The 23,664-nt window shown below is 36.2% G+C and overlaps 1 protein-coding gene across 2 annotated transcripts; it reads right to left on the bottom strand.

Annotated features, from left to right (window-relative positions):
* Positions 1-6,182: 6,182 nt before the first annotated feature.
* On the bottom strand, positions 6,183-23,376 carry LOC107809969 (protein CIA1). 2 transcript variants are annotated; one of them, XM_016634677.2, is made up of 11 exons: positions 23,089-23,366; positions 21,967-22,113; positions 21,415-21,633; positions 20,770-20,831; positions 15,003-15,056; positions 14,866-14,931; positions 14,661-14,738; positions 13,337-13,399; positions 12,862-12,931; positions 8,360-8,443; positions 6,183-6,611 (listed from the first exon to the last, which is right to left on the bottom strand). In XM_016634677.2, exons 1-11 carry the CDS (start codon positions 23,278-23,280, stop codon positions 6,519-6,521), a joined length of 1,128 nt encoding a protein of 375 aa, XP_016490163.2. In that variant the 5' UTR covers positions 23,281-23,366; the 3' UTR covers positions 6,183-6,518. The 2 variants fall into 2 exon arrangements, with proteins under 2 accessions (XP_016490163.2, XP_016490164.2); XM_016634678.2 differs by lacking the exon at positions 15,003-15,056 and having other exon boundaries at positions 23,089-23,376.
* Positions 23,377-23,664: the final 288 nt, after the last annotated feature.

The raw sequence follows: 23,664 nt of genomic DNA, 5'->3' as shown, positions 1-23,664 counted from the left end.
TCCTTTTCTACTCTTTTCTCCACTACTTCAGCTTACCGAGAACATGACCTTCGATAGGAATGTGTGGAGGACGAGTATTAGGGTTAAAGGTTGACAGTGGTACTAGTTCTATTGTTGTATTTTCTTATTCCTGGTCTGTTATTAGTACATGTTGTGTTATTCGCTTCCATTACCATGTTACCTTGTTACAATTGTTTGTTGATGTTCCTTGAGCCGAGGGTCTATCGAAAACTACTTCTTTATCTTCATAAGGTCGGGGTAAAGGTCTGCGCACACACTACTCTTCCTAAAACTCACTTGTGGGATTACACTGATTTGTTTTTTTTTTTGGTTGTTGTTGTAGTTGTTTAGTGTGTGCAAAGTAAATCAGATTTTTTGGTGAAGAAAGGCTCATGCTTCATATTGCATGTTGCTTATTGCATCTTGCCTTTCTTTTGCTTCAAGGAAGTAATGCTCTTTAATCTTGGATTTTCCTTTTGAATCACTAGAGAAGTACTATAAAGTTCACCCTTTTGGACAACAACAAATTAGTCTTACAGCAAAAAAAAATTTTCTTCCTTTCTTTTGTCTATCGGAAACAACCTCTCTGTCCTCCAGGTAGGGGTAAGGTATGCGTACACACTGCACTCCTCAAACCTCACTTGTGAGAACTCACTGGATTTTTGTTGTTGTCGTTGTTGTTACCTAGATCATCGACTAGGTCTAAGCAACACCTACAAACTATCTCATTTGTTCTTGAAAATCTACAGCTTGTCATGCAGTTCAAGATGAAACTTGAAAAGGTTTCATTTATGTAGTTATGTTATGTCTACCAACAGTGTATGACCTAATGGACAATGAAGTGGGTGCAAATCTCGGAGACCATCGTTCAAATCTGAATCATCTACCTGAGCCTTGATAGCCAGGGTTATCTAATAGTTGTATTAGCATGAACACCACTGTTAATTAATGCTCAAATTAAGAGGCACATAGCAGAATTCAAGCTATAAAAATTTCACTTTGTTTTGGGATCAGACAATGTTGTCCAACAAAGACTTCCAATTATGTGATCAGTCATTCCTCTGGAAATTTGAGATTCGGGTAAGTTTTATTTTCCGAGAATAAAAAAATGGGTCAGTTCGGTGTACGGGTTCAAGTCGTGGAATCAAAGACTTTACTGATACGAAAAATAATTTTGTGACTTTACTGATTCAACTAATAAAGTTCAACGATCGCGTATTAGGAGGGGGAATATCTGGGAATCATCTCTTTAGTGACTTTACTTTAGCCTTGACATGCAGAGGCGGATTCAGGATTTAAATCATATGGGTTTAACTTTTTAGGTTTTTAGCATTGAACACATTATATTTTTAAAGTTGTGGGTTAATATCCATTATTTTTGCAATTTTAATAAATTTTTATACCGCGTTAAAAATTATGGGCTCAATTGAACCCGTTAGTTGTTCACTACATCCGCCTCTGTTGACACAGGTGCAATCAAGGCTAAAGTAGCAAATATTAAAGGTCCCTCCATGCGAAAATACGTTGAGTAAAAGTTATTTTTTTCAATTATGCGAGATAGCACGTATCTAGTGAAATAGTTAAGATGCGCACTAGCTATTCCGGATACCACTGTTAAAACAAATATACTCTTAAGATCATTGGAAATCTACTAAAATTACAATTCACCAATACCTGTACAATTGTAGTTTGTCTAATTCCTGTATTATTCAGTGAAAAATTTTATTTCGTGCCTCACACAACTAAGACTAATTGTTTGAGGCTTCTTTTTTGTCTCACAACTGTGTGGTCCCGGAATTTTTGTGTACAAATGTGTAAGATATGAGTCTACAAATATATGAGATAAAAAGAGGCCTCCCACAACTAGTGAAGTTGTGTGAGGCACAAAATAAAATCATTCCTATTCAGTAGCAAATTTTGGTACAATCACAACTACACCGTCACATATAAATTTAAATATCAAACTAATAGTCTGTTTGGCCAAGCTTCTCGGATATCAAAAGTACTCCCCCCCCCAAAGCACTTTTTAAAATAAATTAAGTTGTTTGGCCAAGACGGAGAAGTACTTTTGGTCAGTAGTAGAAGCAGTTTTTCTGCTTTTGGGAAGAAGCAGAAAATTCTAACTTCCCGCAAGAAGCAGAAACATAAGCAGAAAATTAATTTATTCAAGACAACTATCCTCACCATAAAATTTATATTTTCCAAATGATCTCTTACTGATTAAAGCTTTTTTTTTTTTTTTATTTCTAGTTTCTACCATTCTTTTAAAATAGAGATATCATATATATGAATATATTTAAATTCTTTTTTGAATTTTTTTGTTTTTGATTTTTTCTTTGTGTAATGTCTCGTAACTTTCAAAATTATCTTCTTTCTTTCACACTAAAACAAATTATTTACATCCTTCTTTGGATTATCAATTCTCTTCTTGCAAATAATCATTTATAATTTCCTCTGTTACAGGCTATTAATTCCCGAATCTTTAAAACAGTTATCAAATCTAATTTGTGAAAATTACCTATAAATAGGTAATACTTTATGCCAATTTAGTAGGAAATATGTCCATTCAGAAGAAATTTGTAGGAAAAAGAATCCTCCTCCTAAACCAATACAGAAGGAGACTGAGAAGCAGGGACCTAAGGAATCCTAGAGTACAACAGATGAGCAAACTGATACAACAAGAAGAAAGCAACTAAGAATTGGTAAAGGCAAACAAAATAAGAGGCAGGCTATTGAGAGTAGTAACTCATTTCAGGTATTAAATAAGCAGAGAGAGGTGTTCACGGTTCGGTTTGGCCGGTTTTTGATTAAAGCCAAAACCAAACCAATTTAATCGGTTTTTAAAATTTTAAAACCAAAACCAAAACCAAACCAAATTACATACAAACTGTCGGTTTGGTTGTTGTTGGTTTGGTTCGGTTTTTCGGTTCCTAGTAAGCTAATGATAAGTCGATAATAGTAAAACAACACTAGACTACGATCTGAAAATAATTTGCTAAATTTATGTTTTTTTAAATATTTATTTCAGAACTGAAAGTTTATTTACCTGTTTATACGAAAAAAATGAACAAAAAACAAACTAAAAGTTTACTTTCTAAAGCTTTAGCTACTATAGTCTTGCAATTTGAGTTTGATTTCTTTACTCTTGTGGTAGATTTTTTTTTTCTAACTCTTTTATTAGAAAAAAATATGTGTGTAGGTTAGAGAATTAGATTCTCTTAAGGAAAAGAAAATCGGCCGATTCCTATTCTTTTGGACTTAGACAATCTTTTAAGATATAAGTAGGATAAACTAAAATTCAAAATAATAATTAAAATGTATAAAATATTTAAAATTATTTACGAAAAGATATTATACCATATATCAATAATTATTAATTTTTTATATAATTAATCGGCTCGGTCGCTTCGGTTTTTTATAATAGAACCAAAACCAAACCAAATTTTATCGTTTTTTAAAATTTAAACCAAAATCAATCCAAATCAAGAAAAATATCGGTTTGCTTAAACGGTTTGATTCGAGTTTCGGTTTGGATCGTTTTTCTGTCAAACCGTGAACAGCCCTATAATGGCTTGTTAGAAGCTAAAATAAAGAAAGATAGGGTGGATCAGATTGTAGGGAAGATGTTCAGTGGTTGGCCATATATCACCAACCTCGACTCTCACTGCAATAGAATTCTAGTAACATGAAGACCTGATTATTACAGAGTCACTCCACTACTTATTACTGCTCAAGTTGTATCCATCCAACAACCTGATTATTTATTTGGCCCATCCATGCCATTGTCGTTAGTCAATAATGACATGGATGGACCAAATATGTAACGGCAATGGCATGAAATGAGCATTTTTTTAACGGATGGCATGGATAGACCATTTCTGAAAGTTGAGTGGCATTTTTAGGTCTTTTCCGTTCTTGGAATGACAGACATAATGATCATAGAATCTATTCAAAAATTGACTGGGCATTCATAAACGGAGAGTGGCTAGATTCAATACCAAATTGTTGTGCCAAATATTTTCCTGGAGTAAGTGATCACTACCCTATCAAAATCATAAGAGGACCAATCTAGGAGAAAAAGATCCTTTAAAAGTTGTAATGTGTAGGCTCAACACCCTCATTTTCTAGATGTGATAAGGACAAGATGAGATGTGCAAGTGGAAGGATGTAAAATGCTACAGGAACCTCAGATTAAGTGTGACACAATTGAAAGATGTACAAGGTAATTGGTAATCTAATCCAGATACAATTGCACAAATGTTTGTAGATTATTATGAAGAGTTACTGGCATGGGCGAAGCTACATTCCCTTGAGGGTGGTCAATTGATCACCCTTCACCGAAAAATTACACCGTATATATAGGTAAAATATTAAGTTTTAGAGGTATATAACATATATTGAACACCCTTTGTCGAAATTTTTTTCCACTTAGTTCAAGTTTGAACAACCTTGAAGAAATTCCTGGCTTCGCCACTGCTTGCTGGGGCAGGAGGCTGAGTATAGAGTAGGGGATTTGAAGGAATTCCTAGCTATCTTATCAAGTGACTATCAAATGCAGCTGTTGAAGCCTTTTGAGAAAAAAAGAGGTTAAAAGAGCTATATTTCAGATAGAGAGCAACAAGAGCCCTGTGCCAGATGGCTATGGCAGTAGGTTCATTAAGGCTACTTGGTCAATCATATGTGAATATATATCTACAGCTTGTGAGTTCGAGTCTCCCCAAGAGCAAGGTGGGAAGTTCTTGGAGGGAAGGATGTCGAGGGTCTATTTGGAAACAGCCTCTCTACCCTGGGATAGGGGTAAGGTCTGCGTACACACTACCCTCCCCAGACCCCACTAAATTTAGGATTATACTGGATTGTTGTTGTTGTTTTTGTAGCCATATTGAATTACTTTCAGAATGGCAAACTACTGAAACAATTGATTTCCACTTGCATAGCTTTGATTCCAAAAATACCTGAGCCAGAAGTAGCTAGTCAATTCAGACCAATCTCATGTTGCATTGAACTTTACAAATGTATCTCCAAGATGATCTGTAGTAGACTAAAGGGTGCAGTGAATGAGCTTGTGGCAGACAACCAATCAACATTTATACTACGAAGATCAAGGCTCCATAATTTACTAATTTATCATGATATACTAAGGCACTACAATAGGAAAACTACTCCAAAATGCTTGATAAAAATTGATCCGAGGAAAGCATATGACATGGTTAGTTGGGATTTCCTGACCGAGGTACTGCATGGGCTATGTTTTCCACCTAAGTTCATCATGCTGATAATCAGGGGCGGCCCAAGGGTCAAGCCAATAAAGCAAAGGCTTTAGCCCCCCAAATTTGGAAGGCCCCAAGTTTTTCTTTTTGTTTTTTACTCGTATTTGTATTGAGCCCCCGACTAATCTAGATTCGTATCGCATAGGGCCTAGTAAAAGAGAGAACACGTTTTAACAGAATTTATTTCAACCACATGACTCGAACCCAATATAAGGTAAGTTGGATCATATACATCTCACAACAATCTTTAGAGGTAGGGATCTAAAGTTGAAGCTTACAAACAAAAACTTCAGCTCTAGAGCTGAACTTCAGGCCCGGCTACTAGAATGCTGAAGTTTTGCGTGATTGCCTTTGCTACTTCAGCCCTATATGCTGAAGTTATGCGAAAAAGCGGGTACGCTTGTAATTTTTTTTACAAAGCGAGCACAAGTTAAAGCGTGACACAAAAAGCGAGTATAGATGCAAATGCCCCAATGCAACCTCTTTAAATGAATATAACATCATCAACAAACATTTTCAGATTTGACGAGTCAGAAAAAATGGTCATCTACTAACAAGCAGACTGCAGCCTCATATCTTTTAAGTCCGAACCAATTGGCCAAAAAGGCGTTAAAATAACACATGCTAGCCAATTTTCGGATTGGTGATTGAATATAGCCAGCGTTTGCAAATCACTAAAAAAATAGCCACTATACCTCAACACGGAAAGTTCCAGCATAATATACTGGAGATTAGAGCACCTGTTTATGAACTTTCAATATATTATGCTGGAACTCCAGCACACGAAAAGTTCCGGAGATTGGAGCACCTGTGTATGAACTTCCAGCATATTATGTTGGAACACCGGTACATTATGAAATTCCAGCATGTTATGCGGGAAGTTCACGTGTAAAAATTCGAACTCCAACATTATTTTCGGATTTTGAACAGTACTTTTGATAAAATTTAACTTTACATGAAAAATGGTTAAATTTCAATTACTTCTAAAACTGTGGCTATTTTTCAATTACCACTTGTAAATCTAGCTATTTCTGAATTTCTTACCAAAAATGCTGCAAGAGCCAAGCCGTTGGAGAAATTAATTAATTAGGCTATTAACCTGAAGAGTTACACACCCCAGCTCTGAAGCCTAAATCGAACAATTTCGGGTAGCAGAAAAAGGTTCAAAAGGCTAAAAATAAGTGCGAATTATATTTCAACATCATCGAAAAATAAATATGCATCGCTTTCTTAATATCAGGTATGAAGCTATGTTGACGGCAGCTTCTGTCCGGAGCGTCGAACCAACTCCCATATCTTCACCGTCCCATCATCACTGCCAGAAGCAAGAAGCCTTCTATCCTGCAAGGTTTTGTCAAAAAGGGCATTAACATCTTGCAGGATGTTTCTAACTCGGCTCAGGAAAGATAAAAGGAATGAGCAAATATAAGCAAATCAATCAGAAAACCAAAGCGAAAATACAAGACCAACACTAAGTAATGCAATCAGAAAAATCGAAGCGAAAGAAACAAGTAATAACAGAAATCTAAAAATAAGAAAATACAAGACTTAACACTAAGTATTGCACTAAAGCTACTGGTACGAGCTAGGACAACACTCGTCTACCTAACCCTCTACCTTAATTCTCTATCTCCACATCTTCCTATCCAGAGTAGGAGCATTGTCATGTATTACCTAATCACCTCACTCCGTTACTTCTTCGGCCTACTTCCGCCTCTCCTTAGGCCCTCCAAGACTAACCTCTCACACCTTCTCGCTTGGACATATGTGCCTCTCCTCTTTGCATGCGCGAACCATCTAAGTTTAGCTTCTCGCGTCTTGTCCTCTACGGGGGTCATGCCTACCTTGTCCCCAATAGCTTCATTTCTAACTAGTATGCCTACACATCCATCTCAACATCCTCATTTCAACCACCTTATCTTTTGGACATTGGAGTTCTTGACTGGCCAACATTCAACCCCATACAACACTATCGATCTGACCAGCGCTCTATAGAACGTACCTTTAAGTTTTTGTGGCACATTCTTATCACACAAAACACCTAAAGAAAGCCTCCATTTCATCCACCTCGTAATCTCCCCATTCCCCTGTATAACTGACCCAAGTTACTTGAAACTCTCTCATAGGGATGACTTGTAAATCAAGCCTCACGTCTTCGTCCACTTCCCGAGTCGCACTACTGAACTTGCACCCAAAGTACTCTGTCTTGGTCCTGCTCAACTTGAACCTTTAGACTCTAGAGTTTGCTTCCAAACCTCTAACCTCTCATTAACACCGACTCGCGTCTTGTCCGTCCATAGAAATTTTTGAGAAGAAAAAATTTATCTCCTTGAAAAACCCTACAACGATCATTCCAAGGCCTAATATATTTATTGTCCACAACACGAATTGTCAGCTCTGACGCACATATTTTATTAGACATGGGTCAATGGAAAGTAAACCAAAACTCAGGTCAACAAATATTCATTTCAAGGTCCAAACCTAGATGTTTTTGGTGCGCTCATTGTATGAAAACCAACATCTGTAATGTGCAATACTATACCTGGGCAGCATAACCCAGCGCTCCCTCTAAGAGTTGTGGATTTGAAAGACAAGAGTCAAATGGATATATGTTGTTGGTTTGACATTAAAGTCATCCATCAAAAATAGAACATGATCTTAGTTCAATCTAACATGTCCAAAATTTAGGTGCCACTTGAAGTCCCATCCACAATAAGATTGTACTATATTTGTGGTTGGGTATAACATTAACAATCCAATTGGTATCCCAAAGATAAAGTTCCAAAAGGTATCAAATTCAAATTTTCAAGTTCAAGCAACCAGGAAGCGAGCAGATTACTGCATCATGAAGTGCCAACACAAGATACATTAGAAAGGTCAGACATTTGTTAAACTTCAACATGGTAACTAAACAAGGGATTGAACGGGCAACAGATTATCATCCCTAACACGTTCAAAAAATTTCCAGGTGATCTTGCCTTCTGCTCAAAGCTAAATCATCTTGCAGCAGACAAATACAGAACTAAAGCAACGATAGATGAGCAAGTAAATGTCAATAATCCCATCATTCTGGTATTCCATTGACTTACCCCAGTGTTCCACTGCACAGAATTTACATCCATTTCATGAGCCTTCTCCTTCTTCAGAAGTAGTTTAAATGTAGGTCCATCAACCTGTAACCAGACCCAGCAAACTTTTATTTATTTATTTATTTTGGATCAGACAGACACAAAAAAATTATTTTGCCATAGAGGGGTTGGAAGAGGCGATAATAGAAGATCAACAGTAGTTGTATATGGACAACATCATTCATATGACTTGTTATAATTATATTGTAATTAATGGAGATTGGTTTTTCTAGATCTTTTAGCTGTCTCAAAAGGATTTTCTACTTTACCTGATTAAAAATATTTTCTTTTCCTAACAGTGTATAAAAATTTAAAATAGATATTCAGGTCGAGCGAGATTGGCCAGAAGAACCAAGTCAGAATTCAAGTGTCGTCCTAAGCAGTTATCAGGATCCCTAACTGTAATCTGCTCTGTTTACCATTTTTTTAATATAGCGCTCGAGGTGGGGACAGCTTACCCACTCCTCGACTATATGTAGGATACTATGTCCCGCATGCACGCACAGGCTGTCAGGGTAATCCAGCTCACCAAGGCTGGAGCTGATGGGACCACACCAAGTGTTGTAGATGGGATTCGAAACCCGAAATCTCCATGTTGTTATTCCCACGCCTCAACCACTAGGTTATCCCCTTGGGATCATTGTAATCTGCTCATTAGCTTGACGAACTAGAAAATGTACATCTTTTTAAGTGGTCCTCTAAGCTAATTCTTTTTTATGCTTTTAACGGGTCCACTCGAATCGTAATTATCTCGAGGTAAAAAAACTGAAAGCCCGCCTCTCTCCACAGCGACCCAACCGCTAGAAAAGGAATAAAAAGTAAGTTGCTATCACCAGGGGCGGATTTACCCTGGTTAAAGCGGTGTCATCCGACACCGCTTCGTCGAAATGTTTTATTAAATATATATATAGCAGTAATCTGCTAAAGAAAAAACGTGTACAAGTAAAATAAAATGACACCACTTAGTCAAAGCAAGCTAATTGGTTCACTGGCTAATTCCCTGAAATGTGAGGCAGGGGTCGGGAGTTCGAAGCTCAGCAGCTTCGTTCCTTTCCTTTAAATTTTTGAGCAACAAGTTTCTCCTTTTCCAGAAAAAGCGTACTTTTTATATTAATTAGAGTTAGATGCATTGTAGGATACAATTACTCATCCAATTTGTGTAGGGAAAAAGAGAACTAAACTACTTTTTTGTGTAGGAAAAGGATAATAAACAATATAAAATACATTGGAACTCAATTATTTTAGACCTACTTTTTGGAAAAATAGTCATTGAAATCGCCGAAATTGCTTGCCGTGAGTTGTTCTACTACTTTTAGTTTTTCTCTTTTATTTTTCTAATTGGAATTTCTTCAAACATATATTACTTTTCTTTTTGAGTTGATTTTTGTGCAATTTACATACAGGGTTATCTAATTGATGTTTTGATTTATAATTCAGCTTAAATTCCAATGAAGAGATTTTATTCTGTAGTACCTTCCGAGCCTTCAAAACAAGGATCAACATCTCAAAGTTCATCTAACTTGGAAGAAACGATCGATGAGTCAGAACGTCCACGAAGTGAGAGTTAATTTGGATTCTTTAGAGACTGATCCGGCTAAAAGATTAGCAATTCGAAATTATCATCCAAATGACCGTGATGCAGTAAGAAGAAGATATATTCAACAAGGTCCTTGCCGACCTCGAAATCACAATTTCCCTCAAAGAAATTTTTATGGGCAATTGCGCCGCTTTAATCCTCGATGGTTTGTTGAGTACGATTGGTTGGAGTATAGCATAACAAAAGATGCGGCATATTGTTTCTATTGTTATTTGTTTCAAGATGAATGTATTAATCAAGGGGGAGGAGATGTATTTTCAAGTATAGGGTTTACAAGTTGGAACAAGAAGGATAGATTTGTCGTGCATATTAGTGGACCAAACAACGTTCATAATCAGTCAAGAAGGAATTGTGAAGATTTGATGAGACAAAATCAATCCATTCAAAGTGCACTTGCTAAACAATCTGAACAACAAAAGTTAGAATACCGAACTCGTTTAGAAGCTGCAATTGATGTGATAAGATATCTTTTGAACCAAGGATTATCATTTCGGGGACATCGTGAAGGTGAGTCATCTTTCAATAGAGGAAATTATATTGAACTTCTTACATGGTATGCAAAGCGATGTAAATATATTGATGATGCGTTTAAAAAAGCTCCAAAAAATAACCAATTGACTTCTCCATCTATTCAAAAGGATATTATCGCTGCATGTAAAATGGAAACAATTAAGAGTATCATTAAGGATATAGATGATGATCACTTTTCTATCTTAGTTGATGAATCTCGTGATGTGTCATGTAAGGAGCAAATGGCTATTGTTTTGCGTTACGTTAATAGAAGGGGAAGCGTGATGGAGCGATATATGGGTGTTGTTCATGTTCGTGATACTTCTGCATTGTCTCTAAGGAATGAAATTGTTAATTTACTTGCTCAACATTCTTTAAGTCCATCTTCTATACGTGGACAATGTTATGATGGAGCAAGCAACATGCAAGGTGATTTAAATGGTCTTAAGATCTTAATGCAAAAAGAAAGTAGAGGTGCTCATTCTATTCATTGTTTTGCTCATCAACTTCAATCAACTCTTGTTGCGGTTTCTAAAAGATGCGATGAAGTACAAGAACTTTTATTATTGGTTTCCGATATATTGAATATGGTGGGAGCTTCTTTCAAGCGTAGAGATGAACTTCGTGAATCTCAAGCAGAAAAAATAGAAGAGGCATTACGTAAAGGGGAGCTTGAAATTGGTAAGGGTTTGAATCAAGAATTGGGTCTTGCTAAAGCTGGTGATACTCGATGGGGATCTCACTATAAATCCTTTAATAATTTTATTATTATGTTTGGCCCTATTATTGATGTGCTTGATGTTATTGCTGTTAACGCACGTTTTGAAGAGAAATGTAAGGCAAAGGGATATCTTAAAGCATGTTTAACATTTGAAGTTGTCTTCACGTTGCATTTGATACGTACAGTTTTAGCAATCACAAATGAGCTTAATGCAGCCTTTCAAAAGAAGGAGTAAGATATTGCAAATGCCATGTTACTTGTTGGAGTGGCAAAGGATCAGTTGCAAACATTGAGAAAAGAAGGTTGGAATTCACTTATTGACGAGGTATCTAAAGTCTGTATAAAATATGATATTTTTATACCCAAATTTGATGAGCTTTATGTTATCCCGGGAAGATCACGTCGTAGAATTTCTGAGTACACTGTTTCGCAGCACTATCGTGTTGAGGTATTTTGTAAAATTATTGATTGGCAATTTCAAGAACTCAATAATCGCTTTGGTGAGGTGACAACTAATTTGCTTCTTGGAGTTGCTTGCTTGAACCCAACTGACTCTTTTTCCAATTTTGACATTGAGAAGATATTGAGATTAGCTGAGTTATATCCTGATGATTTTGATAAATATTCTATGGTTGACCTTCGCTTTCAGCTTCAGAATTACATTGTTGATGTCCGAGATGATGATAAAAGGTTTTCTGGTCTTAGGGGACTTGGTAATCTTTCCATAAAACTAGTGGAGACAAAGAAGCATGGGACTTATCCTCTTGTTTTTCGACTAGTGAAATTTGCTTTGCTTTTGCCAGTTGCTACCGCTACAGTTGAGAGAGCTTTTTCGGCAATGAAGTTGATTAAGACCGATTTGCGGAGTCGAATGGATGATGAGTTTTTGAGTAGTTGTTTGGTGCCTTATATAGAAAAGGATGTATTTAGTCTTATTCCTAATTCGGTTATTATGAATACCATCCAAAATATGAAAACTCGGCGAGGAGAGTTGTAGTAAGGTAATTATTTTTTAAATATGATGTCGTTACTATATTTGTTTCTTTATCTACTTTAAATGTCGACACCACTTATGAAAAATCCTGCGTACGCCCCTGGCTAGCATTACTTCCTTCCCATGAAACAAAGACCCAAAAAAACTCAAACCGTCAACATTTTAAGAATCTCATTAAGGAACCACATAGTAAAGGGCGAACCAATGACTTTCTTGAAGAACACCCCACCTTCCAGCACCCACAAGAAATTGAGTGAATAGGAGAAAGGTTGGGGGGTACAGAGCAACATAAAATTCACCACTGTACTAGATATCAGGGGCGGATTTATAGGCATATATATAGGGCACGTGAACCCATGGTCTTCCGCTAAACTAGGTATTTTGTGTACATATTTTTTAGAATTGATCTAATATTATCTGCTGGCACTCATGCTTCAAAGAGGCTAAACGGTGCATTTGGACGAATATTATATTATTTATTAAGAGGTGTAGGGTTCAAATCCCACTTAATACTTTTTTTTCTCCTTTCTTTAGTGGTGCACCCATGTTATAAAAATCCTAGATCCGCCTCTGCTAGATATCATGTAAAATGAATTACATTATTATTAAAAGAAATAGGGATATTGATGGTTTTGCAATACCTCGTTTTCGTTATTCTCAACAAATAAACATATAGCGTCATCTGCTGCTCCACTAGCAATTATTCCTTCCCTGACATTTTAGCATATCAAGTACGTTAGCTTGAAAGATGACAGTGTTAGCTTGTAGGATGACAGGGAAAACAGATACAAATATTATCACAGCATGTAAGCCCTGATTACTGAAAAACCTTGAGGCAATTAAGGGAAACTACAACAATACGAGCCCCAACAAAAAAGAGGTCAAACATAAAATCTAGACAGACAGCACAAATTACGAAACTCTTAATCATCGAAAAATAGATTTAGTTAAGCACCCCCAACCCCCAACCCCACCCAACAACCAACAAACACTTTTTTTATAAGAAAAAAAAAAAAGACAAGACAAAATCCGACAAAGAAAAGTAATATTACGGATTGCAAAAGAAAAAGCCTACATTAGCATGAGCATGATAAGAGATAGATATGGAGTAGTTACCTCGACCAGTGAACTGAGAAAATTGTCCTATCATGATATCCAGATAGAGTGCAAACATGTTTCCTGACAAGAACAAAAAGGAAATGGTTGCATATAAAGTGGCAAACATAGTAATTATTGAAAGCTGTTCAAGACATAATTAGGTATGTGTCTTCTCTCTAATAGCTTAAGCATTTCAATGCGATGGTCACACGCTTCAACATAGTATCGAAGCAAGCAGAGGTCCTCTGTTCAAGTCTCATCACCACCATTATAAAAAAATCAACAAAAAAAAAATCCACGTGCTTATCACATGAAAAAGATTTAGGCCCGCATGGGAAGTCACAGGTTGAAGATATAATTAAGTAAACAAAAATGTACTCTCTCCAACCGTTTAAGCTTCTAAATGAGATTGGTCACAAACTTCAACAAGAACAATTACATCAAATATAGTTAGTCATAAAGACCACAATTGGCCTGAGAAAAAAAATAAACATACCAGTATTAGTTGACTTATAGCCCGTTTGGCCAAGCTGCAAAAATCAGCTTATTTTGAGAAGTGCTTTTCTCAAAAGTACTTTTAGTGAGAAACAGTTTGTGTTTGGCTAATTAATTTGAAAAGCACTTCTGAGCAGCAATTAGTGTTTGGCCAAGCTTTAAGAAACTGCTTCTAAGTGTATTTTTCTCAAAAGTGCTTCTCAAAAAAGTGTTTTTGGAGAGAAACTACTTTTTTCTGCTTCTCCTCAAAAATACTTTTTTTCCTTCCAAAAGCTTGGTCAAACACCTCAATTTGTACACTTGTGCACTAAATAATGATCAATTTTGAAAACACTTGAAAGTAATTTTACAAAAGGAATTTACTGGAATCTACATGGCTAAGTGGAGGTTGAATCATGTAAACTGACCATGTGTTGCTTAACTACATTGCCAAGGGAGAAACACAAGGATGGCTCATTAAAGCACTCCAATACAGTACCTTATACCAAAGATATCTTTAATTTTTCGTTTAGGATGTAAAAACAAAAACTTGTAAACTACAAACATAAAAATACTAACAAACTAGAGGATGGTAAAAGTCGTGGGACTGTAGATATCATACACGGATTGTTAAACAAGAGCTGTAAAGCTTTAATATCTTGCACACTAGATTATTAGTTCACACAAAGTACAAGTAAACTGTTAGTTCCAAGTCTTCAGTACAGAGAGTTGCCAGAAAGTTCAGTTATACTAACGGTTTCAAACACTCATGCACTAATTACTAACTCCAGACTGTAAAAGTAAGTCCATGAATCAACTATATAGGATATCATGATGCTTAGAAAAGGGACGCTATCATCATGCTTACCAGGCTGGCTCTATATTCCAATCTATCATCCTGTTGTCGTCATCATTCAATATCCATACCTTAATGGTAAGGTCATCACTGCAAGATACAGAATTCAATGTAAACTCTGTTTAAGTAGTGACTGCAACAATTATCCATTTTTTTACACAGCGGAGACTGGAGAGCATATATTTTAAAACAAGTTATGCAGAAAGGAAGAACATACCTGCAAGAAACCAGTTTTAGTCCACTAGCATCGGAAGAGACGGACCAGACAGTAGATGTATGTCCGCTGAAAGTTCAACCAACTAGTGACATAAGCTCCCAAACAATATTAAAAGTTACTAAGCCATATATTTGTACCCTAAAACACTCTCCGGTGAACTGCTTGTTACAGGCCCAGTAGATGTATGTCCGCTGAAAGTTCAACCAACTAGTGACATAAGCTAACAAACAATATTAAAAGTTACCAAGTCATATATCTGTACCCTAAAACACTCTCCGGTGAACTGCTTGTTACAGGCCACATGCATATACCAATGAGGCAGCAGCAACAACAACAACAACCCAATAAAATCCCAGAATTAAGGGGTCCGGGGAGGGTAGTGTGTATGCAGACCTTACCCCTACCCCCATGGAGTAGAGAGGTTGTTTCCGATAGACCTTCGGCTCAAGAAAACAAAAAAGACAAAAGAGACAGTATATGAGTACCATCAACAGAAACCATAGAAATAATAAAGCATTATAAGAAACCAAAAAATAGTTGAAACGCAATACAATAACTAGTAAAGAAAAACGGGAGAATAGTGAGAAAACAACATAGACCACCAGAAATCTAAGACGAACCCTATCAGTCTAACCTCACACCCGGAACGAAGTAGAAAAATGCTCAATTGCCTCCTAACCTACAATCCTAATCTCGATCTCCACACCTTCCTATCAAGGGCCATGTCCTCGGAAATCTGAAGCCACGTCATGTCCTGTTTGATCACTTCTCTTCAATACTTCTTAGGCCAGCCTTTACCTTCTTCTCGTTCCCGCCAAAGCCAACCGCTCACATCTTCTTACCAGGACATTAGGGCTTCTCCTCCGCACATGCCCAAACTATCTGACTCTAAAATAGCAATCCAACATATGACCATTATATGAAGATCCCAAATAGTCATTCAGTAAAAGGTTTGTCGGGAGAAAAGATACATTTACGCGCTATCAAGACATAACAAAATGAACTATATACCACCAAAAGGGAAATAGCCGAGGGACTACAAAACGATTTTTTATCCAATCAACTTAAGTTAGCCATAATTGTTAAATGTACTTCATCCATTTATCAAACACCATTGTTTCCATCATTTCTGAGCAAACTGGTAAGAGCGGCTCAAAAGAAGATATTTCAACTTTTCCGTATCCGTATCCCTGCCCTTAAATAAATAAATATCATGAAATCAAGGATTATTTAGTATGATTGTCACAACTGTCCCTTCCCATGTTTCTTTACATCAAGAAAGAATTCGGCTTGTTGCACATTTTCTTCAATTTGAATTCGGACAGTTGACGCATTTTTCTTCAATTTCTCCTTATGCAAACTCTTAAGGTGAAAAAACAAGGAAAATATCATTTTAACAAACTCAAGAGCTTTGGAAATTTGGCTAAGCAAGTCCACTTGCTCTACTGCATGCAATTATTCATCCATGTTAAGATGCCTGTCCAACTACTACTTCTCCATCTCTTTCCCCAAATATTTAAGTTCATAATGACTCTAATTATGAGGTCTTCTAGATAATGGAGATCTCATATCAATTGCTTTGCAATTACTGAGCAGGATTTCATAAGTTTTTCCATCTGGAACTTTCAACTGTTCAGCATGCATAATATGGTAAGCAGAATATTAACCATAGATCTGAAATTTCGTACAGAATAACAAGCATTTCTCCATCTTACTTAAGTGACCAAAAGGAACATGTTTTCCTTATCACAACAAAAATGAGAACAATATAGCGGATAGAAGCACCGCTACAGACTCTAGACAATACATTAGAGTGAAAAACACAGTTTAAGGATCACTCAATCTAGCTACACTACAAACCTTTTGACCCTAATTGGAGTAGGTTCGACATGAAACAGGTCAGTTCTTTTTTCCTGACTGACAAAAACAGTTTAGTTCTTTGTTTGAACTTAGAACTGCGTTGAAATCACATGGCCTTATGGGATTTGCTACAAACAGTCATCACCTACCTTGTTCTGAAAGCTGCTTAGATCCTTTAGAGCTATAACATAAAGTGCACTGCTAGCAGGTATTCAATGGAGACCTCTTGTTTCATCTTTGTTTTCAATAAAAGAAAAAGATTATATGCTAAAGAAAGTTAGAGGTCATTCCGTGAATCGTACTCAGGAACTCTTGCAGCCAAAACAAGAAACATTCCTCGCATCCAAAGTTAGAATCATACCTCTCCACCCTTGCACAATCTCGCTGAGCGTGTGTATGCCACTATTCCACAATTCTCACTTTTACGAAGTTATACATAGTTTTCATAACCTCTAATGTGCAAACTTTAAATCCTTTGGCCTAATTTTCAATCTGTTAAGAGTTTCTCATGTGTACGCATTCATCAATTGAAGCCTAAAAGAATAAATGAGTCAACAACATATTGCTAGGATTTATTATCATAAATTTAAAAATCTAGCATATACGGGAGCTCATCCATACTGCTGCCACCTTTACTCTTTCTTGGTCAACGGAAATCTTTCTTGAAACAACTTCTGTTTGTAGTCTAAAAACTTCACTTTCGAATAGCACCTCTCTCTTCTGTCAATTTCTAAAACATTTAAAACCTACGGAAAAGGGCCAAAACTACCCCTAGACTATTGGAGTTGGTACAACAATACCCTCCGTCCACCTATTTTGCAAAAATTACCTTCACTGTTATCTTTTCGGCTCAAGACTGCCCTTACGACTAACAGCCCTGTTAGGTAAAAAAAAAAAAAAAAACTTAATTAATTTCCACGTGCCATCGTCCCATTGGCCTAACTTAAAACTCACCTAAATTAAAATAACGAAAAAGGGTCAAACCTGCCCCTAGACTATTGGAGTTGGTACAATAATACCCCCCGTCTCAAAAAATCTCTACCCCTCCACCCCGCCCCACCCCCCACCCCCAGCGTGTGTGGGTTCATATTCTTCTTCTTCTCATCCTTTTTTTGACCTTGTACTCTATTTGAATAATCACTACAAACACCATTAAAGTTTTATTTTCAAACAAGCAAAATTTTTAGTCACCAATACTTTACGTCATACAACTTTCACCCGAATATATGAACACTAACAGAGTGTCAATGGTAATGGTCATTGAACATTTGCAATATTTTTCGTTGTATATTTCCTGACAACTCCGTATCCAGTTTCGATTATACAGTTTTATTTGGTCTTTGCTCGAACCTCGACTTTTTTCTTCAACATTAGCTCACCATAGTCTGAACATCCGATCATGTCCATAAAATTAAGCTATTGTACGAGGATGCTCTTCAAGTTATATCTACACCGCTAATTTTAAAAAAGGGACGGTTAAATCAAGAGGAATATTTGGATCCTATGCCTTAGAATATGAGAGAATACGACTTATTGGAGAATGTGACTGTAATAAATACTTGATTGAGCTAATTGTATGAAGCAGTGAAGTGTAGTAAGAAAAATTGATATGAATGGTATTTCTATGATGGAAAAAATAGGAGTATTGATGTGTACATTTAATAGAGAAAGAAATAGGAAGAGGAAGGTGATTAACTATAAGAGAGATTTTTGTTTGCTTAGGAAAAAAATGGGCGTATGAGAATTCTAGATGTTGGAATATTTTTGAAAAGAAAGAGGAGAAAGAAACAAAAGAGGGAAAGGAAGAAGGATAGACTAGGAAAAGGTATTTTTGTTTATGGGTCTTAGAATGTGGGTGGTTTATTTTAATTTAGGTGAGTTTTAAGTTAAGCCAATTGCACTATGACACGTGGAAATTAATTAAAATTTTTTTACCTAACAGGGTTGTTAGTCGTAAGGGCAGTCTTGAGCCAAAAAGATAACGATGAGGGTATTTTTTGCAAAATAGGTGGACGAAGGGTATTATTGTACCAACTCCAATAGTCCAGGGGCGGTTTTGACGCTTTTCCGTAAAACCTATGATCTCACATATTCCGCGATGAACATTAGAAACTTCTCATTCTCAAAGCTTGTGAAAATTTGAACCCAATTCTTGCATGGAAGGCCAATTCGGACAGACGAAGCATTTATAACCTAAATTGTGCAAGCTACATGCTATGAATAGGAACAGACACCTCACTTCAATAAAATACGGTATTCTACATAAATGAAAAGAGCTTAAAATGCAGTAAGAATATAATCACTACCCTGATGGCATCGTTCAAGTATTCATTTTTTCCTCGTCTAATAAACATAATAAATTTAAGATTGATTCTTTTTTTAATAATGGTCCTCTTCGAGCTAGCTTGTGCACCACTCTACTAACCACCGAGTACCTGACATCAGTGACGTATGCAGGAATTTTTTGTAAGCGGTGGCACATTTAAAGAAGTAAGCAAATGATCTTTTCAAAACCGCGACGTAATTTAACATTTAAATTTCTTTGAGGAAAATTGCGGATTCAAGTTTGAAAATGATCCTTTTGAAGATATGCGCTTCTTATTGCACCATGGTCATTTAGGAATTTAAATCAACTCTTTCATTTTGCGATGTTCCGACTCATTGGCTTGGAAGGTGTTTTGGTAGAATCTCTATTAAATTTAAGCAGATTACAAATTAAAATGTCCATTTGAGAACTCCTAAATAGTACTATATAGTTCTATTCATAAAGTAAAAACAACTTTAAAAATTTCTAACTACTAAAAAGTACAAGAAAGAACGAAGGAAAAGTAGCAAATCACTTACTACAATGGAAGAAGCAGTTGCAAACTGAAGAGGAGGATGGATTGGTTAGCAACTTGTGTTAGAAGGTTTATAACTTCATTTACCTTACGGAAGTGGATGTGCCATAATCTTCTAAATAAATGAGGGTATAATAAAAAAAGATTTCGGTACGATCGATCCCTCAACCTAGCCAAAATAGTTCAGGCGCCTGACCAACTAACCAAGGCAAGTTTAACATTAAGCAGAATCACTTGTTTATTAATTTTGTATGTATGCCATTTTCCAGATTACTTTTATTGATATATTAGTAAAATAATTCGACGAAGCAATACCACGTGACATTGCTTGGGCCTTGGTGCATCCGCTCTTGCATGACACCTCCCACCAATACAAGTACCAGATGCAAATAGGGGTGTACATTCGATTTATCGATTCGATTTTGACCTTTATCGATAATTACTTATCGATTATCAATTTGTACATATGCTTATCGTTATCGTTTTAATAAGGTTTCGATTTTTTCGATTTCGATTTATCGATTTTTGGGGCTTATCGATTCGGTTATCGATTATACCAATAAGAAAATTTACGGGATTCCACGGAAAGTATATCGCTACAAACACACCTAACTAATATGGACAAAAGGAAGCTAAAATAAGAAGAGCACCGTTTATAACATAAAAATTGTGTCAACAAGCACATGCAACGAAACTAAAGTAAAGGATCAAATGTATGCCACCAACACTCCAACGGTATAAAAAAACAAAAAATCAAAATATATCATCACGGCTAATTCTATTTTCCATTAATTTGAACTTCATTCCCTTGAGCTTTAAATACGATCATTCCTTAAATGTGGTAGAGAAAACAATAGGGTTAGGGACTTAGGGTAAAGGAAAGGGTATTATAGAATAAGGGTAAAAAAAAATTAAAAAAAAATTACTGTAGCTTATCGGTTTATCGATAAACCGATAATCGAAGAGAACAAAATCGAAATCAAAATTGATAAATCGATAAGGAAAATTTTGAAATCGAAATCGATAAATCGATAAACCGATAACAGATAATCGATTCGATTTATCGATAAACCGATTCAAATGCACACCCCTAGATGCAAATCTAGCAGCCAAGGCTTATGCGGAATGGAAGAAAACAACTATTATGCCACACCATTGGATGCAATAAATTTATGATTTTGTTATGCCCAATAACGAATCTTACCTATTAGATTCACCCAAAGTTTGAATACAATGCCAATCATCACCGCGATTCTCTATCCATACCTGCATTTCAAGCACCGCTAAATATTAGATATTGTTACTTATAAATGGAAGTAGGGGCAGATGCACCTTTAATGAAGCAGGGGCACGCGACACCGCTTAGTTGAAAATTTTTATTAAGTATATGTATCAATACAATGAGGAACAGATAAGTAGGAGAAAATGACACCATTTGACAAAACTTCTCTCTTGGTGCGCTGATTGTGTGTTTGATTTTGTTCTAAGAGGTCAATGTTCAAACCTCAACTAACACATTTTTTGTAAATATTTGAGAGAGTCTTTATGGATAAAAATTGTGATGAAGTAGAATTGAACTTGGGACCTTTTATAACTAAAAAATCAACAAAACCAATAGACTAAGGCTATTTCTAATTTAGAAATATGATAATTAAAGTTTTTATCTCGTTCTTTTATAAATTTCGACACTGCTTATAAAAATTACTGTACACGCCCGTAATGGAAGAGAAACAACCACTAGTATGCCTTATATGTAACAGGGGTATGAAAAACATTCTAGAATCTCTCTAAACAAAGAACAAAGAGATAGAGAGAGAAAGGAGGGACGCTAAGTTCAACTCAAATATACCTTAATGGTGTTATCATAACTACATGATAACAACATATCCATGTTAGGAGTCCATTTAACCATCTTAACATCTTGTGTGTGCCCTTGTAACACTGAAACACAGTCAAATTCATTTCCAGGCAACACTTCCCATATCCAAACCGACTTATCTCGTCCACACGTCGCGAGTAGTGAGTCGTCACTATTCCAAGAAACACTTTTCACTTCATTGTCATGACCCTGGACATTACCCGCATAAGAAAAAGAAGGCAGACAGAAGTTTAGTAGATTTATATTAAAGAAAATAAAAAGGCCAAGTACAAAAGATTGATGTAAATTACGATCACAAAGCAATATAAGCTAAATTAAATGATTCCACTTAGCACAGCTGCCCGGGAAACAAATTCCCTTATTTTACTGACAGATTTATGAAGCTTTTGTTGTGCTATGCACAGATATAAACAGACAGAAGATGCAACTTTTGCCTACTTTAACACTAGTTTTTGTCAGAGCTGGGGTAATGAATATGAACTGAAATTAATATGATAGAGAGATACCAAAAGGTAATTGTACCTCCAAAGTGGAAACACACTCAAAGTCAACCCCAACATTTTCCCAAATAGCAGTGGTGGCATCAAAGCTAGCTGTTGCCAAATGTTTGCCTGACGGTGACCATTCACATGATCTAACAGTCCGTGTATGTGTTTCCTCCAAAACAGCCTGCAAAATTTCCTCCAAATAGTCATTATAGCTCCCTTTTCTTTTTTTTTACTTTTACTAGAATAGTCATTATAGCTAGAGGATGAAGGTCACTTTATTTTCTTCAGGATGGAAAGAGTGCTAGAGAAGGATGAAAGAAGGAAAACAATAAAAAAGGTACACATTGTTTTTTGGCTGCATAACCCCATGTATGATTTCCAAAAATTTAATTAACTATCAGAAGTAAATAATAAACTCCGCCTATGTGATCTTGCTCACATTGTCAGTCCAAGACCGAATAAAAGAGGGTTGCAGTAGGCTACAACCAGCATAAAACTAGCCAATTCCATGATCAATCCTCACACTACAGTTTAAATGGAGTAAAGTGGGTTAGTGAGGATTCATATGGCCGACCCCCACTTGTTTGAGATTGCGGTATAGCTGTTGTATCAAAAGTAATAATAACTCTTAAAAAGAGAAACTAACCAGATCTCAAAATCAACAGGCTAAGGCAGTATCCAACAGAACAGATTTGAAGCTAATGCTCTCAAAAGTAACTCTGTAGTCAATATAGTTCCATCCAGAGGCGGACTCACGATGACATTCAATATAAATTCATCACTGCTCGTAAAGATTGGTAAGGGGCCTATGCTAATATCTTACTATCTTGAAGACATTTACAAGTATACATACAGTTTTTGTGGAAGTTTCCGGATGCACGTGACCCCTCTACGTATAATGTGTGTCCGCCTCTGGTTCCAGCGCATTGACTTCTTCCCGTGTAAATAATTAATTTGCAACAATTCATAATTTTCTTTTTCTTAGACAGAGCTGATACTTTGGATTCTAATTGCAACTCTTTAATGTATCCAGCTGATCATAGTGCAGATTGTCCAATACTTCTTTTAATTTTTTTTCACTTTGATAAAGTAATAGTTTTTCGAGGAATATCAATCAGAAAATGCTATTTTATGATGAAAACAAAAAAAATCAAACCTGACAGTGGAAAGAGCCGGTGGAGTCCTGTTCCCAGATTCGAACGGTTTTATCGCCGCTGCAGGACGCGAGTACAGCTGGAACACCATTGATTCCGGTATGTGGTTTCCAAGCGACGGTCCAAACCCTATCGGTGTGGCCTTCCAGCCTCTGAATCTCCTTCAGTTCAAAATCATCGTCAACGAAATTCATAGTAAGAACGGCGGAGCTGTGGTCGCGATGCGGTGTGCTGCAAAAGTAGGTGGCGGAATGAGAGGTGGGATAGTTATTAAAGCGTGTGTGCGCGCGTGTACAGTAACTAATGGAGTCTAAATAATTAAAAGAAATTAAACTTTTTCATATTATCTATTAAAAAATTAGTTACATAATGAATTTGTTAGTAACAAGTCAAATATAAATAAAAATTATATTATATGAATGGGTTTAATTTTTTTATTTATAAAGTCTCAAATTAAGTGTTTTTCAAGTTTAGGAGACTAACAATTCTCCTAAAAGTGAACATATTCAAGAAGTTATAGATAATATGGATATTCATATTATCTGTCTAATATGGATTTTCATATTATCCGTCGGTTA

This window comes from Nicotiana tabacum, chromosome 22 (assembly GCF_000715075.1).
Source record: "Nicotiana tabacum cultivar K326 chromosome 22, ASM71507v2, whole genome shotgun sequence".
NCBI lineage: Eukaryota > Viridiplantae > Streptophyta > Magnoliopsida > Solanales > Solanaceae > Nicotiana > Nicotiana tabacum.
This window is presented reverse-complemented; position numbering and strand designations above follow the sequence as displayed.